An 11,511-nucleotide genomic window follows, 5' to 3' on the forward strand; every position below is an offset into this window, starting at 1 on the left:
GGAAGTAATGTGACAATTTTAGCAACAAGTCATAAACGTAGGGAAAAAAACCAAGAATAAACACCAACAGTAGATTCTGTAAGAGAATTTGCAGTTTTTATTTTTGTGCGATTTTTAAAATTTTATTTATTTGTTTGGCTATTTGTTTATTTAGTTATTTATTGCAAATAATAATACACTTAAACGTAAAATATGACTATAAATAAATAATACACTGGAGGAAAATTGTTAATACTTTTTTAGATTTTCAATGTAAAATTTCCAGATTGTTTTATCTAATTTGCTTAATGTACATAATATTCACTTAATGTATATAATGTTCTCTTTTTGCAGTCGAGGAACGTGTCAAGACACATTTCACTGCGTGTTGTACTCCTATAACTATGCATGTGACAAATAAAGGTTCTTGAATCTTCTTCCGTCTACTCGCTCTAATGGTCTGACTTCATATTACCCTCTGCCTAGCATCCTCCTCTATCACATCAACCCGTCTGCATGTCTTTCTTCACTGCATCCTCGACTCCTCTGTGGTCTTGCTCTTCTCCTGCTAGGCTAGGCTACTCCATATTCATCATCGTTTTTCCAGTATACCTACTATCCCTTCTCTGTACATGTCCAACTAACTGACAGTCCCTTACTTCTGACTTTCATTGCTCTTCTCTCCAAACTCGCTTCCACCTGCTTTCTACTTTATACTATAGTGTAGGGAGAATAGGGAACATAATCTGCGAACATCATAGTCCACAGACACTGCTGCTTGACCTTATTTTTCCACCTGCCTATCACTATCGCAAAAAGGACAGGGCTCAGTGCTGAACCCTGATGTGGCACCCCACTAACTCTCACCCTTTCTCATACATGTCCTACACCACCATCAGGTACTTCGCTGCCACTCCAGTCTTCCACATGCAATACCACAGTTCCTCTCTGGGCATCCTATCATATGCTTTGTCTAGATAATAAGATGACAATAAAAGATAACCTATTTGCATCGAAATAAAGTAAAAAAGGTGGTGATCAGAAAATATAAGTATGGCTTCATACCAACAAAGAGCACTATAGATGTTTCCTTTGAGAGAGGTGATTGAGAAGAATAGGGGTCAGAAGGCGTAAACCAGGTACATACATTTACTACAGTAATTACATCTGTATATGGAAGTGACCCCAATTAAGTTTTTGGTGTTTGAAAATAATGTCATAATTCAAAAACAGCTAATAATAATTAACAACACAATCAACAAAAACAGATATTTTGTTTTTTTTATTTTATTTTATTTTTTTTAAAAAAAGCACGTTTATTAGTTCACACAATGGAGTAGTGCCTCCAAACAACACCACTAAATTAAAGCAGAATGTGTCCAACACATTGTAGAACAGATGGATGAAATTCCTCCTGAACGGCATTAACAAATAAAAGAATTACAACCAAAGTTTTTTTTTCATGCAGCACATTTGTTTCCAAACCCTTTCAGTTCACAATTTTGACTTTCTCACTCACACTCTCTCACTCACACACACACACACGCACACATACACACACACACAAGGCAGCAGCTCTTTGCCGATGGAATGGAGCGCCGTGTGGGCATGTTCACAGTCTGCTGGACCAGAAAACTGCAGACAGTAGAACTGAAAGCTCAGGAAGTCAGTCAGAGAGGCGTGTTTACTTATTTGACCAGTCCAATCTTCTTTGCTTCTGTTTCATATATCAGTAACCTCCACATTTTTACTATGAAGACTTCTGCTTCTTCATCAAGAACCTAAAGACAAACAGTTCAGTTAAACATACTATATATTACAAAGCTGAATGTATTCAATGAGTCAGCATATGTATACAATGTGACGGTCACCAACCATTTTAAGACAGACCAGTCTGGTTTTAAACTGACAGTTTTTCCTTTTTTTGGTTAGTCATCCACTTAATCGACAATGTGTGGTACAGACCATTCAAGGACCATTCAACTGGGTTTCAGTCCCAAAAGATGGATTACATATGTAAGATGTTTAAAGACTTAGGATCCAGGCAAAGTTCAACTTACCATAGCAACATCATCAAGAATACCCTGAGGAGTGCTATGCGCCATTACCTGATCAGAAAAGAAAAATATTAACTAGAGTGAACAACAAGCCCAACAATTCAACACCACAAGCTTAAAGATACAGATAAACTTCAAAGGATAATAACTGACCTTGGAGCAGACAAAATCAACCAATGTAGCTTCCTCCTCTCCAATGTACTCTATAATCTTCTTATTAATCCACGGTCTAATGCGGCGATCCATCAGAGTCTATGGAAAGCAAATCAAAACAAAACATAACCAATAACTAAAATATCAAGCTATGAAAATAAGTGCAATTTCAAAATATGCCAAGCCTTTTACCGAATCAACCATTGCCCAGTCCAAAGGATAGGAGAAGAGCTCTGGCCTGGCAGTGGGGATCTTCTCTATAAGGCTTTTTATGTGTTTCCGTTTCTCCTCTGTGTTAATGCTGCCTTTGGCCCCTGAAATTTCTGCTCCATCGAGCCCCAGACTCTTTTCATCATCACCATAGTCCAGTGGAACCAGTTTCCTTTTGCGAGGCTGCTCATCTGCCTCCTCTTCGTCAAACTTGTTGAAAACACTGTCCACAGTTGCTAATTTCTTTCGCTTTCCTGCGCTGAGCTGACTCGGACTGTTGGTGGCACCTGTAGGAGAAAAAAAAAAAATCATCAAGAAATAATATTTACTCTGGGAAAAAGCAGTGCCATTAAACAACAGATCTGTATGTGTTTTGCTTCGTTGCTGTACTCACCCAGCTTGAGGCTGAGGCCAATCTTGGGCCGGTGTTCCTCTGGAGGTTGGACCTCTGGAGTGTTCTCGCCTGGAATTATGATGCCACAAAGAGACTCATTTCCGGGGGTGTTTGGAGTAACGTTTCCACTGGCAGAGGACACAGAGGGAGCAGTTGTGATTGGTCGCATGGCGGGTTTGAGTTGCGGCTTGGCTTCTTGTGAGTCCTCGCCATCGCGGTAATCATCTTCATCTGCCTCTTCCACATCGTCATCTGAATGCTGCGGGGGAACTTGAGGCTCTGGCTCCACAGGCCTTCCGGACCCCCTCTTCTCTCGCTCCTTGTGAGTTTTCTCCTGGTTCACATCCTCCTCCGGTTCAAGTTTCAGAGGTGGCTGTCGTCTGCGCTCTGCTTCCTCCTCCATCTACACAAATATGTAAAACATTAAGCAACCTCAGGATATTGTTGTTGACTGGTGGACTGGCATAATAATATTAAATGCACAAACATCATTACAGAACAAGCAAAAAGGGAAAATGGGGAATTCAGCTGTAATTGTGCAAAACAAACTAAAGATCTCTGGGTCTATCAAATGTCTTTGTCAGAGGTTAGGGAAAGTTCCAGGTGGATTTACTCTCTGTAATTCAGCATCAGGATCAGGGTGACCCTCAGCGAGAAGTCTTTGTCTAATTTCCTCCAGCTCCTCCTTCTCCCTCTTCCGGTCACGTTCATCCAACTCGATCTCCTTTTCTCTGTCACGAAGACGCTTCTGCAATGCGCTGCCCCTAAAAAAAAAAAAAGAGAGAGATTAGCATTAACGTTAAGTAATGACAAAAGGCATTAAAAGCATTAAAACATTTTAAAATGCAAATTAACATAATCACCTGTAGTATTTTGGGTCGTCCCTGTCATCATCATAGTCTTCAAGGAACTCTTTGAGCCTTTTGGCTTCTTTCATCTGATTTTATGCACAAAATGAAACAGTAAACAGTAAATCAAGCCTTCCGTTTTCACATATCTGAAATAATAAATAGTCTAAAACTCGTTTTATGCAGCGTGGCATGCATTCTTGTATACCATTTCACGACGCCTCTCTTCTTCTCGCTCAGCATCTTTGCTGTAGTCACGGGCCTTCTTCCTCTCTCGGACCTCCCAGTTTTTCAGGCGCTTTAAGAAGGCACAGAAAAGAAATTCCAATCAGTAATCTGTCAAACATTAACAGTAATTTGCTTATGTGCAGTTATTTAAATGTACATTTCATCAAATCAAAATGGGAGAGATGATAAACATACTTCTTGATAAGCTGCTTCCTTATCTCTAAGCCTCCTCTCAAGTCTCCGCCGCTCATACATGTCCTCCTCATCTTCTTCGCGGTCTCGTTTTTTATCGTCTCTAGACCTCTCTCTGTTAAAATAATAATGGGTTACTGATCTGTGAAGTTCATCTTTATATGAAATGAAGTTGAAATTCAAACATTTCAAGGGTATTTGCCCATAGCCAGTGCCAACTGCTGAATACATTTCACTACAGTGCTTTCATTAGAGTTATTTTGTAATATGGATATTTTCTACAAATGATCAACTGAACACAACACTCCCCAAAAATAAAAAGTTCCTTAACAGCCTCCAACAAAACCTCATTGGTTTCATTTACAGCTACCAAACTTGCAAAGCTCTGAAGTGGGGAACAAGATTTCATATCTAGCATATCTTTATATCACAGATAATAAATTATGTTACCAGTATTATGCCACATGCATTGATAAGTCATAACTCATGTGGAGAAACTTATGAGTGGATCTTGAGGTCTGTTGTAAGAAACAGCTGGGGCCAACAACCTTTTGATTTCTCAAAGTCCAAACTGTTAGAATTAAGAGACGGCGCTTTAGATGAGTCACAACCGTTTGTGTGTGAGTCAGAACAAACCATCTTGCATTAGAACTGACCTCGATCTGCTGCGAGCTTCACTGACATCTCGACTCCTCTCCCTCTCCCGCTCCTTCGTCCTCTCGCGTTCACGATCCCTCTCTCGCTCACGGTCACGATCCCGGTCTCTTTCCCGCTCCTTGTCCCTCTCTCTCTCCCTTTCCTTCTCTTTCTCGCGATCGCGGCGCTCCCTCTCCCGCTCCCGCTCTTTGTCTCTCTCCCTCCTTTCTCTCTCCAGCTCCAGGCGTTCCTTTTCTTTTTTGCCTTTTTCCTCCTCCAATTTCTGCAGGAGCCCACATGGGAAGAGAAAAGGAAACTGCATTAGAAGATGCAAAAGGTGAAAAAAAGATCATCATACTAAATTACATAAATGTAAACAAGTTATCGGCAAAAAATGGTTTACACTCCCTGTTTCAGAAATGCTCACGTTCTACCATGACTCATTGTTTGGGGAGAGGTTGGCTGCTCCAAGTCAGGAAGTGGTTGTCTCCAGGAAGAGTGGTCCGCAGCTTGAGCAGGTTTAATGTATATACTGCTCATTTCAGGACACACTTATATAAAACCATAAATGACAGTATATTCTTGAAATACCTAACAAACTGGGGATGTCACAGCTTATATGAGGGGTTTCACCAAAGAAACATTTCCAGTGTTATTGTAAACACTTACAGTCTTCTTTTCCTGTGCAAAGAGATCATTTCTTGTTCTGGCTCCAGTATTTGACCTCCCTTCTTTATCAGATTTGTACAGAATATATAACAGGCCAACTCAACCTCTGCTGTTACGATGGGCTCTATGGTGATCTGGGATTATTATCTGATGTCAAAAGGCAAATAAGTACTGGTCAAACCAGCATCTGGATGTTTTCCAATTCAAAGTGTACTCGTTACTGCAGATAAGGGACAGATTTGACCTGAAATGCATATGCATATGCATAGGATTTTACTGGAAATGGGGTTTTTCATATGGCTCGTGGTAAGTAAAAAAACAAAAACAACAAACTGAAGCCAGCTTTGAACCTTTTTTAACTTAAGGTCATGAAGATCCAACTATAAACTTGAGATCTCCACTATATAATGCACTGGTTTTACCTATAGGTGCCAAGTGGATTAAAACAAGCCTAAGCTTAACACGGCAAATGGCGCAACTAAGTAAATTACATAATCGGCCCCCACGTGTTTTCTACATGGTCATTTGAGAAGGAGGAAAGCAATGCCTGACTGCAGTGTAAGTGATCCCCTAGAGCAGTGTGGGACTTCAGTATGAAGCCAAACTACTAAATAATAATTTGAACACCATTTTATTTATCTGTAAAGGCAATCACAGCTCACTGATTCTCACAGCCGCCCATTGACAATCTCAGTAAACAAAGTTTGACCCATTTTTCTACAGTCTCACTAGAAAACATTGAAATCATGTTCCACAATCTGTTCTGGAACTTCTGGTGCAAAACTTACAGATGATGAACTAGGGTTTCAGCACTTCTCTGCCCCTACACATCCTACAGGCTACATGTGGAAGGAAAAGCAGGTCAAGAGCAAAGTCAATATACCGGTAATCAGGAAAAAAAAGAAAGAAGTCCAAACGATTCCTGTGAAGCAGTTTCATCTTATTACAACTCATCCACATAAATAGCATCCACATCAGTTTGTTTTTAAAGTCAATGCAAATCAGATACTGCATTTCATTTTGCCACAAAGAAATTAGTGAAGCAGTCTTACCGCCAGGTTGTGGTATCTGTCTGGTCTCACCAACCCAATTTAAAAAAAAAAAAAAGTAAAAAAAATAAACCCTTCAGGGTCAGACCCACAGTTCAAACAGACCTGTGGCTGATTTTAAAAAAAATATTCCAGCTGGTAGCTTTGTGGATCTGGACTGGTTAACAACATAAACTACCACATGTTAAATGTGGGTCTGACAGCTATTAACTAAAAAAAACAAAAAGCAAAAAAAGACTACAGAGGAGGAAACTACAAAACTGTAATTTAACTCAAGTCTGCTAAAGTCTCGAAAGTCTGCACACCATTTTAGCACTTCTACCTTCGCTCCGAAGGGAGGGCTTTGACAGATACACATTATTTGTTTTGAAACAGTTTTTCCCTAACATACAACTTACCTGCTGTATTAAACTAGTTAGTAGTGAGTTTGAAACATACTAGTTGGAAAACAATTTTAAAACATTGCCATGAGCAGGTTCCTAACATACTGTGTGTTTGATGTGGTGTGAGGCTTGTTCCCCTCTGTTGATGGCAGTTTTTTTAGTATATAACATCAATTGTCCTCCAGTACACAAAGTCACAACTTTTTGGGTTTTGTTAGTAGCCCTATAACTTCTTTTAAAAATAGCATATTACTGATAAGAGAACCTTGTTTTAAAAAGCGGCAAAGAAAACAGTTAAATGGTATTCATACTAAAATATCCCTGTAGCTTATTCCTCCTTATTTATGTTTGCATACTTTATTTATGCATTGTGTCATTGTGGTGTAAATTTCTAAGAGTTAAAAAAAACAAAAACAAAAACAAAACAAAACAGAAACAGCAAAGCAATTACTTACCTTGCAAGTCTTCAGACCGCAGAGTGCTGTGAAGGGGCGCTCCCTGCTTCAGTAATACTACAGGCTGCAGTTCAAACTGCTGCAGTGGTTAGGCTCTTTTCAGGCTCTGTGTGTTTTTCAAACACGCTATTTATCATATGAGGACATGCAGAGGTTCACTGAGCTGCCCGACCTTCTTAAACATGATTCACTGTAATCACAACCTGCTAGGAATTTCTCCAGCATCACTTTTTTTTTGACAACCTTAGTGCAAGTCGACTGAGAGCCAGCTGCCCCTCTGCAAACCCTCCAGAAGGGAGCGCCCAAAATGAGTAGAGAAGAAATAAAAGATCATACTTACATCCTATCCTCGCAACTTTTTCCAAAGCTGAGATTCTGAGATTCATCTTGCTCTAGTCACCAAATGAACTCTACCATATTGGTGGGGTTTAATCAATAGATTAGCTTTGGTTGGAATTTCACATTGTGTCCATGCACTCTGTGTGATGAATTTAGCTTGTGAAGAGCGAAATATTTTAGTCTCAATCAGTACTGTGAACAGTGACAACTCATGGCCAGTTTGGAAATACTGACACGTACTATAAAGTAATTAATTGATGGCTGAAGTATTAATGGATCATAAATCAACATCAACTACGTTCTGTACCGTTTGAATTCCACTAGCTACTCTAAGAACTTACTGACTACCAAAAGACTTTGTTTGACAGAAACAGAATAGTCTTAAACTGCAGATCCATTTTGCGTTAGAGGAATTTCTACTAACAAATGTGGAGGATTTCTTCTTCAAAACCTAAATTACACAGTAACAAGAGCAGTCTGATACATTACCTTGTGTGTGTCCCGGAATTTACTGATCTCTCTGGAAATCAAGTCTCTCTTGTCATCCTCCATCTCCATGGCATTGATATCCTCCTTACACAAAGTGAAGAGAGAAAGGAAACAAACACACTAAGCACTCCAAAAAAAAAATTAAAAATACAACAGCCAGAGCCATGCTCCAGCCCCTTCTCCTCCCCGTGTGCATCATGCAAAGACTACCTCCTCTTTCTTCTCTTTCCGCTTCTTGATGCGAGGCTGACTGTCAGGATCCTGTGAGGGAGCATTAAGCTCACTTGCATACTCTCGGATGAGGACATCTATTGCCCCCTTCACAGCCTGGTCTCTACGCAGGGTTTCTTCATCAAGAACCTCCTCCTCGTCTTCATCCCCGTTTTTCCCGCTGCCACCGACTCCCTATTGATTAGTTCAAGAAAGATTTGGAGACAAGAGAGGTAAGGCTGCCAGCTTGCTAAGTTGCAAGGAATAAAAGAGGAAGACCTCAGAAGAGGTTTGTGGATTTAATAAAAGAGGAAATGGAGTGGGTTGGTGTGAAAGAGGAGGATGCTAGGAATACGATGAGATGGAGGCAGATGAGCCACTGTGGTGACCTCTAAATGTAGCTTCCAAAAGAAAAGGAACAGTCAAAATAAAAGACAGATGAGCAGCATACCCCATTTGCACTCCTCTTCTTGGCCTTCCACTCATCTAGCTGAGCCTTAGTCTTGGCATCGACCTTCACCAACAGCTTCTTATCACCCAAGAGCAACTCATGCAGGAGTCTGAGGGCTCGCAGCGTGGATTCAGGCTCCTTATACTCACAGAAACCAAAAGCTTGCAGGAGTTAAGACGAAAACAAAGTTAGTTCACAAGGTTTTCAAATTCAGCCCACGAAGATATTTGATAACTTTTTTTTGTTAGAAAAAAATGGAGTAAACATATGGGGAAAAACAAGAATCTGACATTCAACTTCAAATGTCCTAATTCTCCAAATCACTGATTGACTGACTATACGAGAGAAATGACCAAAAACCACATACATAAAATTAACATATGAAAATAGGTCTTTAAGCATGATAAATAAGAGGGTAAGCATGTTTAGCAGGATTTTAAATTCTAGGAGTGTCATCCCTGTGCACCATTCCATGCACAAACACCAAAAAAGGTTTAAAATGTGCTTTTGTTTTTGTGCTGTTACCTTGAAGTTTCCCAGAGGCACCCTGGACCCTTTTCCAGCTTAGAACAATACCACATTTCTATATTCAAATAGAACAGAAAACAAGCATTTTGTGTGTTTAGTAGTCCAGATAATGACAATAATTAACAAGTAAATGATCACATATAAAACACTATTGTTGTATCCCTATAACAAAACTTCCTGGTAATTGGCTATTTGAGAGACTCAAATAGTGATCAAATATCATGAAAACCTCACTCCTTTTTACTTTTATTATATGTTGGAGATTTGCATTTGACTAAAACAATAATAAATGTCTGTCACCTGCAACTCCTGAACCACTGTCATCTTTTAAATATCATTATGACTGCAACCTCTAAATATTTGAAGTGCTCTCATAAAAAAAATAAAGATTTGTCTAGCTGTAGACTGATTTTATACCAAATTGATAATTGTTTCACATGAAAAGATCACTAACGTACATTAACAGGATTATTCTAGTTGAGTAACAGTAAACTTACAGCCAGAAGCTGCCTGACCAACATGTCAGATGCCTTTTCAGAAATGTTCCCCACAAATACAGTGGTGGTGGGGCCGCCACCGTCCTCCGTATCCTTGGCTCTGATCGTGCCAGGCTCTTTCTTCGGAGTCATCGGCTTCTGTGCTACAGCAACTGTGGCTGGAACGAGCACCTGCAAAATAAATTTGATGTATGCAAATGTCACTCATATTCAGAGTAACACCAAAGCAAACCAAAAGAAATGCAAATACAACAAGCAACCGATGGCGAGCATAGGGGTTTTATTCTTTGACAATATAAGGAAAAAAAAAAAAAAAAGAATTCCACCAGGGATCATTGTTAATATGTGCAAGTATTATGTTTTTAATAGTAGGTAGGTTATTCAGAATGCTCCTGTTTCAAACTCACTGTGGGTGTGGGGGTCACTACACCCATATGAACCGGTATCATAGGAGTCCCTGAAAACAGAAACAAAATACAGCACTCAGTCAGGTGTTATGTATATTATAACAGATAATATACATTATCTGTTATATATTATAACAGATAATATACATAACTGCATGTAAAATTTCCAAAGCCAATAACAAAAAAAGTGATCTGCAAATTTTAACATTTAATTTTCTGAATATTAAATGTGAAGGTAATTTTCCTGTAACATTCCTCAATCTCTCTCTCTCTCTCTGGGGTATTAAGTTATGTCAGTTTATTGGGCCTTTAGGTATCTTACTTCTCAACAGTTATCTATGTGCACTCATTTTCAAAGATATTCTACCGTCAACTGATGCTTCACCCACATTATGTGGTTGTAGATTTAGATCACCCTGCTGCTTTTCCTTGAATGCCACAGAGCTGCCACTTCACAGTGTGTTCCTTAAAAAGGCTACAAAGCAAGTTTAAAAAACTTTTCAATACCTGGCGGGACTGCAGGAGCAAAGCCTGCATACTGTGGAGGGGGGATCCTGGGTGGTAACTGTGGGATACCAATCTGCTGGCGGTTTATCGGAGGAGGATACGACATCCTGAAGACTCCAGAAACCTACCTACAGAGGAGAAAAGATATTTAGCAAATTAGCAAAACATCAGAGGAACATTTCTTTATGTCCTCATGCTTTTGTTAAGATCACGACAGTAGTATTTTTCACAAGGATAGACAAAATGATCGTTAGTATGACCAACTGAGCAGATAGGATATCTGCTCACCCACGTAAAAGCAGCCACATTAACTAGCTAAATTAGCTGAGACTGGCTAACGCTACTCTGTGGCCTTGCTGCTAAATATTAGCTGCAGCGGTCAAGCACGGATTTACCTACCTGGTACACCAAGAGTAAAATAAAACCGGAGCCTAATTACGGAGTTAATTGTCCAAATAAAGCCCAGTTAAAGTCAACTGACAGAAAAGCCCAATGCTAATGATTAGCGTTGTAATTTTCATCGGTGAGCAACGAGAACCTCTACGGATACAAATAACTGGGACCGATTCTTTTCCGAAATGAATCATGGGAAAACATATCCGTCACACATTTTCTTTGTTGCCCTGTTTTTAGTCTGGCAGGCAGGAAACGCACCCACGTGTACTAAATAAAAAATAACGGGACTTTACAAATGGGCTAAAAAAAAACCAAAACAGAACAGTTATCTGAACTTTGCTTTCAATGTGGAAAAAAAAAATAGAGAGGGAAAAATATGACAAAGGGTTCTAAAATATAAAAAGGGGTTGATTGTAGAATTAGAACCATTAGCT

At 39.5% G+C, this 11,511-nt stretch overlaps 1 protein-coding gene across 2 annotated transcripts; it reads right to left on the bottom strand.

The window, feature by feature from the left end:
- Positions 1–1,268: 1,268 nt before the first annotated feature.
- rbm25a (RNA binding motif protein 25a) lies at positions 1,269–11,244 on the bottom strand. 2 transcript variants are annotated; one of them, XM_063497456.1, is made up of 18 exons: positions 11,077–11,244; positions 10,682–10,805; positions 10,175–10,224; positions 9,768–9,938; positions 9,268–9,325; positions 8,743–8,903; positions 8,292–8,486; positions 8,082–8,162; positions 4,718–4,980; positions 4,065–4,176; positions 3,850–3,939; positions 3,657–3,730; positions 3,407–3,557; positions 2,794–3,196; positions 2,382–2,686; positions 2,190–2,288; positions 2,040–2,087; positions 1,269–1,760 (listed from the first exon to the last, which is right to left on the bottom strand). In XM_063497456.1, the coding sequence occupies exons 2-18, from the start codon at positions 10,785–10,787 to the stop codon at positions 1,668–1,670; spliced, it is 2,460 nt and encodes an 819-aa protein (XP_063353526.1). In that variant the 5' UTR covers positions 10,788–10,805; positions 11,077–11,244; the 3' UTR covers positions 1,269–1,667. The 2 variants fall into 2 exon arrangements, with proteins under 2 accessions (XP_063353526.1, XP_063353524.1); XM_063497454.1 differs by having other exon boundaries at positions 8,082–8,165.
- Between the last annotated feature and the right edge of the window lie 267 nt (positions 11,245–11,511).

Source organism: Pelmatolapia mariae, linkage group LG16_19, assembly GCF_036321145.2.
Source record: "Pelmatolapia mariae isolate MD_Pm_ZW linkage group LG16_19, Pm_UMD_F_2, whole genome shotgun sequence".
In the NCBI taxonomy this organism is placed as follows: domain Eukaryota; kingdom Metazoa; phylum Chordata; class Actinopteri; order Cichliformes; family Cichlidae; genus Pelmatolapia; species Pelmatolapia mariae.

What these genes read in the sequence shown, in the direction of transcription:
- rbm25a (XM_063497454.1), bottom strand. Translation starts at nt 10,787, where the DNA reads ATGTCGTATCCTCCTCCGATAAACCGCCAGCAGATTGGTATCCCACAG. An exon ending in AGAAGAGGAGTGCAAATGGG is followed by an intron (nt 8,487 to 8,742) that starts GTATGCTGCTCA and finishes ACTAATCAATAG; the next exon opens with GGAGTCGGTGGCAGCGGGAA. An exon ending in CTGATGCTGAATTACAGAGA is followed by an intron (nt 3,197 to 3,406) that starts GTAAATCCACCT and finishes ATATTTGTGTAG; the next exon opens with ATGGAGGAGGAAGCAGAGCG.